We start from the raw sequence: 6504 nt of genomic DNA, 5'->3' as shown, positions 1-6504 counted from the left end.
CCTGCAATGACAACAAGCTCAGTCCGATGATGCTGTGACACACTGCCCCAGACCATGACGGACCCTCCACCTCCAAATCGATCCCGCTCCAGAGTACAGGCCTCTGTGCAATGCTCATTCCTTCGACGATAAACGTGAATCCGACCATCACCCCTGGTGAGACAAAACCGTGACTCGTCAGTGAAGAGCACTTTTTGCCAGTCCTGTCTGGTCCAGCGACAGTGGGTTTGTGCCCATAGGCAACGTTGTTGCCGGTGATGTCTGGTGTGGACCTGCCTTACAACAGGCCTACAAGCACTCAGTCCAGCCTCTCTCAGCCTATTGCGGACAGTCTGAGCACTGATAGAGGGATTGTGAGTTCCTGGTGTAACTCAGGCAGTTGTTGTTGCCATCCTGTACCTGTCCCGCAGGTGTGATGTTCGGATGTACCGATCCTGTGCAGGTGTTGTTACACGTGGTCTGCCACTGCGAGGACGATCAGCTGTCCGTCCTGTCTCCCTGTAGCGCTTTCTTAAGCGTCTCACAGTACGGACATTGCAATTTATTGCCCTGGCCACATCTGCAGTCCTCATGCCTCCTTGCAGTGCGGCTTGGTTGATGAACTACTTTGGGGATATTAATCAGGTACCCAAAACTATGATTGACTGGCAAACAAAATATGCTAATAACATGAATAATTGGTAACCACAAAACATTTCTTCAAATATTAGATAATTTATTAACACTTAGATATTTTACAAGTTTTGGACAATAGGGAGAGCAACATTGTGCTCTGCTGTCAGGCCTAAAGTAAGTCAGGAGAAAAATGATTTGTTGATGTTGTTCAGAGGTATGGCTGATCTGTAGACAGCGTTAGCTCCCTGGGAACATTACCAGGTGTGACAGGACGCTTTGCTGGCACCTCCAGAGCTTGGCTGTAAGAAAATGAAAGCATAAGTTAATAACTATGTTGGTACATTATTTAGAAGATGGTAAAATAAATATCTTGCAGCCCTCACAAAACAAATACACGCCAAACCAGTTAAAAAAAATATATATATACAAATGCGTTAATTAGAAGCAACGCAATTAATTACAATTTTAAAAGCATTTATGAAAATTATATAAATCAGAGTTAAACAGCTGGACTGATCCTACAGCCCTCTTGGACTCAAACACCCTGAAGCAATTATCAGCAGACAACATTTTTTAAATAATAACAACACCCAAAAATAAATACCAAGACACTTAAAACATTCGCGTGGAGAAAGCACCAGGAATGGAAGGCTTTCCCATAGAATTCTATTTAACATTTTGGGACAAGGTAATGCCCCCATTTACACAAATGACAACAAATGTCACTCAATGCTTCCTAATTCCATGTATCAAAACAGTTATTTAAAAACCTGGAAAATCTGGAGTCCCCTGCTGATTACAGTCCAATATGTTGAATAAATTGGGACAAAATAATAGCTCATAAGCAATAGAATGGCAAAATTCTTACCAGACTTGATACATACAGTTTAATATATTTTTTAAGACACAAACAAATCCAAGAATGTTTCAGTTGAGTTAATAGAATACGCTAAAAACAAATATCAATAATGGCTGTTGATGCCGAAAAGATTTGACCGTCTTGAATGGACTTTTCTATTCAAAACTTTGGAAGCTTTCAACTTCCCAGCTGAAATAATATTTTTTTAATAAAAAATGATTATTTAAAAACGTCCTAAAGCAAAAATATACAAATACATCATCTGATGAAATTGCAAAAAAAATAAAAATTAAAAATAAATCTGAATACTATAATATAAAATGTATGTGGAAAACCCCTGAAATAATGGCAATAGGAAAAATAATGAATAAGTCATGATCTACAGCAATCCTTTAAGTGGACCACAAAATACTTAGGATGCTTAATAAGGGACAGCAAACAAATATATAAAGGATAACTTTATCCCATTAGGGAACAATATGAAAACAGATCTAATTAAATGGAACAATCTTACAGGTAGAATAAACCTCTTCAGAAATGGCATGGCTCCTAAAGTTATTATATTAATTCTCAGTAATACCAATTACCCCCACCAAATACATCCTTTAAAAATGTATACTCTGTCATAAGACATATGGGCAAATAAAACTCTGAATAAAAAGGAAAGTGTAACATCTTCCTAAGTCAGAGGGTGGTTTTAATCTTCCAGACTTGGAATTGTATCAACTCACTACCCAAGAAGTTTACTTGCTACATATAGTTAGTTAAATGTTGTAAAGAATAATGGGTACACATTTAAGATGTGCATGCTCATCCACAGAATCTTTTAACAAATCTATTTAAGGATAAAGCTAAGAGCATTAACTATAACATACAGAAGAAAATGAAATGTATTCTACAAGAACCAATATCACTCCTTAAAAATACAAACTTATGGAACAATCCTTGGATAGGATTTCAGAATTAATTTCATAAATTTGTCTACATGGAAAACTAAAGGCATAGAAACCGTAAATGTGGTAATAGGAAATACATTTCTATTACAGAATTAAAAAGCAATTTAGGGACTGACCAATGTAGATACAGTATTTTCAAATACATGCAACTTAAAAGTTCCATAACACATTTTTTTTTATTTGAAATCTTTTGGACATCAGAGTAATTTTGACTCAAATAGGGTTTCCTCAGAAAAGGATATTCATATGATAGGTAAGATGTACAAAACCATCCAGAGAGCCTATCCAACTGACAATCTCTTAAGAAAAAAATAGAAACTACTGGAATCAAGACTTAAAAATAACTGATTGACCCAAATGGAGGGATGGCAGAGTCATGTCCTAAGTGTAAAATGAACAATGACTCAATCTAGGGCTTTGGAGAGTGCTATAAAGTCCAAAAATTATGGGCGGGGTTAGAATGTTTGCTGTCAGAAGTATTACAATGTAAATGTACTTTTAATCCGTCTCTCTACTCCGCATATTTAAAGACATGACATATGAGGGTGCAGTGAGATACCTGATGGGATGGATGATACTTTTCTCGTCAATCATGTTAAAATCGTATACTTAACTGGAAATCAACCAATCCTCTGTCGTTAACGCAATGGGAAAGGTCAGATGCTTTATTATCTAAATGTCAAATCTGCGTTGGCGACGGAGAGAAACAAAATGGTGCAGTTTGACGCCATGTGGTGGAGAGTGATAGGAGCGCTGAAGATGTGGGTGTGGGCAGGTGGGTCTGGGCGTTTGTATGTATAAGTATTGTAAAAAAAAATTAAAACAAGTAAGAAAAGATGGTAAAATACAGTACAGAGTAAATTCTTTAGCTAAATCAAATGTACACCGATATTCTATTACACTATCAAAAATATTCACTATACTCCAAATATACACAGAGTGTACAAAACTATAGAACACCTGCTCTTTCCATGACAGACTGACCAGGTGAATCCAGATGACAGCTATGATCCCTTATTGAGGTCACGTGTTAAATCCACTTCAATCAATGTAGATGAAGGGGAGAAGACCGGTTAAAGAAGGATTTTTAAGCATAGAGACAATTCAGACATGGATTGTGTATGTGTGCCATTCAGAGGGTGAATGGTCAAGACAAGATTTTAGTGCCTTTCAACGGGGTATGGTAGTAGGTGGCACACGCACCATTTTGAGTCAAGAACTGCAACGCTGCTGGGTTTGTTCACGCTCAAGTTTCCCGTGTGCTAAAGGATATAGTAATGTTATTTCTGATTTCAGGTTTCTGGCAGGACCAGGCCTTAAATTTGGCAGAAGCAATCGGCACGGGTAGGGCTTGGGAAAAAAAAAAAATCATGCCCGTGCAGGGCTCTACACAAACTAAAACCGAAGTCAATATCAGCATGTGAAGTAGGCAGCTAGGTGTAAAATCCCTCAAACTGCACTATCAATTTCGGAGTTACACCAAGTTGAAGTTGGTAGAGATCGCATTTCTAGCTCAAAACTTTGAGTCAGTGTGGTTGCTATGGCAATGAGCCTGCGAGTCTGCTAGCAAGGCGACGAGAGGCGTTTGAAGGATCTGACTGTGTACTTTTAGAACATTTGGACAAAAATATGTACTTTGTCACGAATATATAGACGGATGTATGCCCATACCTTCTATTGGCTGATTTGATGATTTGGAGTGCAAGTCATTGGTTTAAAAGCGTTATGAAATGTGATAGGGTATAACACAATAGCTATGACGCGTTCCTACACGATGACCTGATTTCAGACGGACCACTTAAAAAAAGTCACCATGATTTAACTTCTATTTTACTCACAGATGGAACATAGGCTTTCACCAAATTGATGATTTCTATTTCTGGGGGTGGATTATCCCTTTAACAACTTGGACATGCTCACATTTCCAGATTTCCTTGTCCCAAATCTTTCATTCCGTCCATCCTCAACCCCAGGATGTAGGTGCTCACATTACAAGACGATTCCCTAGTTGATCCTGCCCTGCGTTTCTCTGTTGTCATAGGGGGAAGAAATGCTGACAATCAAACAGCGAGCTGCTTAATTAGTGTGCACATTATTTATGTGCAGAAACATCAAAAAAAGAGACGGACGGGCAGAATATGGACCTGCAAATTTGTTGGGCAGATGTGGACAATATTAACTTTCTATTCTACAGAGGGAATTGGAGGTAATATAAAACTTTGAATATTGAAAAGGCAACTGGGTTCTCTCCACTGCTCCACTAATGTGTCTACCATCACCTCGGTCCACATGGTGCTTGTTGTTGTTGCTGCTTTCCGCTTCGCCAATATTGTTTTGGTCTCACATGCTGAGTGCTCAATGACTATTGGCAGTAGTCCTTGCCCAATCGCGTCGTAGCACTGCTCATACTACAACATGCACAATCAAAATTTCACAAAATTATCAAGACATGCGACTTGATAACAGCCATCATCAGTGCGTCCTTGACCCGCTCAAACTACATAAGTCCCAATGTACTGATCCTAGCCCAAGTTCATAGGATTTCACCCCAAAAATATGTTTGTGACAGCAAAAACTTGGCGAATTCGTGGCAAAATCGTATTGTGTATGCCCGGCATTACTCAACATTTTAGCGTAACATTTTTTTGAGAAAAGTTTATTTTGTTGACACAACTAGAATGGCCAACTCTTGAAGTTTCAAGGAGTTGGTCTCATCTGCCTCCCCACTTGCTTGTGGGAACAATAGAGGAAAGGCCCCTTGTCATACCTGGACCACCTATTGAGATGTGCCTTTTGTTAAGTAAATCAAATGAAAAAGAGACTGGAGTGTGTCTAAGAACATGAACTGGCAGGAAGGTGTTGTTTTCAGGAAGGTGTACCCATGGCAATAGGAGGGACAGAAGGCAGACTAAGGGCAAGGGCAGCCACCTGAGGACAAACAGTAAAGCAGTCATATACACTCTCAACCTCCACCTAGAGGATGGAATCCCAAAACTTAACGCAGTGCCATAGCCTTTGTCCCACTCAGCCTTTAAGCCATAGACTGTCAGACTTTATGTCCCACTCACCCAGCAGCGAGGGCCTTCTGACTGGACATCACGACGGTGGCTGGTGCAGACTCTCTACGCCCATCTCTGCCATTATAGTAATTGAAGGCAAACTTGTGACTGGGACCAACTGGAAGTTTGGGGGGTGGTTGGGTCCTGCACAAAAGATTGAAACTAAGATTGTGTGGCATTTACAAAGTGTAGGCCTAATCCTTCTATATATAGAGTACAAACAGTACAGTGCAAACACCATCCGTACTTGTCATGCAAAACCTGCAGAAAACGTCCTGCCTAAATGGATTCTTAGTTAGCAAACATGAATGACTTGCCACTTACCTCTTTGCAATCTCACCGTAACGCAACTGGAGCTTTGCTTGCAGATCATGCTGTGTACATTTGATCAGGTGAATTAAAAGTAACAACTTGCTTTTCAAAGAGTCTTATATTGCTAACATGCAATGTTCGTTAGCCAAGCTAGATAACGTTAGCTGTTTCCTTAGCAAGTTCGACAGGCTTTAATAAACTCTTCAAACGTGTAACGTTAGGGACCTAGAAATAAGTTAGGTAACGTTACATTAATAACAAATTGCACCAAATACACAATGTGAAGATATATGGCTTACCCCGGATAAAAGATTTCTGAGCCTTTGGATAATTTTTGTAGCAGTCGCCATTGTTGTTGTCAAGGGCAGAATACTTATTTTCCTTTTCACGACAGGCAGTCCATGTTAGATTACTGACACCTACCGTTCTGGAGTGATACATCAAGTACCGGTTTGTGAAATCGGGACACTCTTTTCATGCCACAGATACAGATATTACCGGAAGTAATTTTCGTAGCAGGCTAGGGGAGCATTTCCGCTAACAATAAACCTCAGTCTCCTAACCTGCTAAGAAAAAGTAACTTCCGGTCGTAGCTGTGTGAAGTGGCATGAAAAGAGTGTTTCTCATGTGAAATCAGAATGTGCTACCATAGAGCTATACTGCTAACAAGTTACATACACATTGTATTATCTCTGTGTGCTAC

General features: G+C 39.5%; 1 protein-coding gene across 1 annotated transcript; it reads right to left on the bottom strand.

Moving 5' to 3' along the window:
- Positions 1–694: 694 nt before the first annotated feature.
- On the bottom strand, positions 695–6339 carry ndufa7 (NADH:ubiquinone oxidoreductase subunit A7). Its single transcript, XM_014216139.2, has 4 exons — positions 6101–6339; positions 5814–5863; positions 5499–5633; positions 695–914 (listed from the first exon to the last, which is right to left on the bottom strand). Exons 1-4 carry the CDS (start codon positions 6149–6151, stop codon positions 824–826), a joined length of 327 nt encoding a protein of 108 aa, XP_014071614.1. The 5' UTR covers positions 6152–6339; the 3' UTR covers positions 695–823.
- Between the last annotated feature and the right edge of the window lie 165 nt (positions 6340–6504).

The sequence above is a fragment of the Salmo salar genome, chromosome ssa10 (assembly GCF_905237065.1).
Source record: "Salmo salar chromosome ssa10, Ssal_v3.1, whole genome shotgun sequence".
Taxonomy (NCBI): Eukaryota; Metazoa; Chordata; class Actinopteri; order Salmoniformes; family Salmonidae; genus Salmo; species Salmo salar.
The sequence above is the reverse complement of the archived record's forward strand: the minus strand, read 5'-3'. Positions and strand labels throughout refer to the sequence as shown.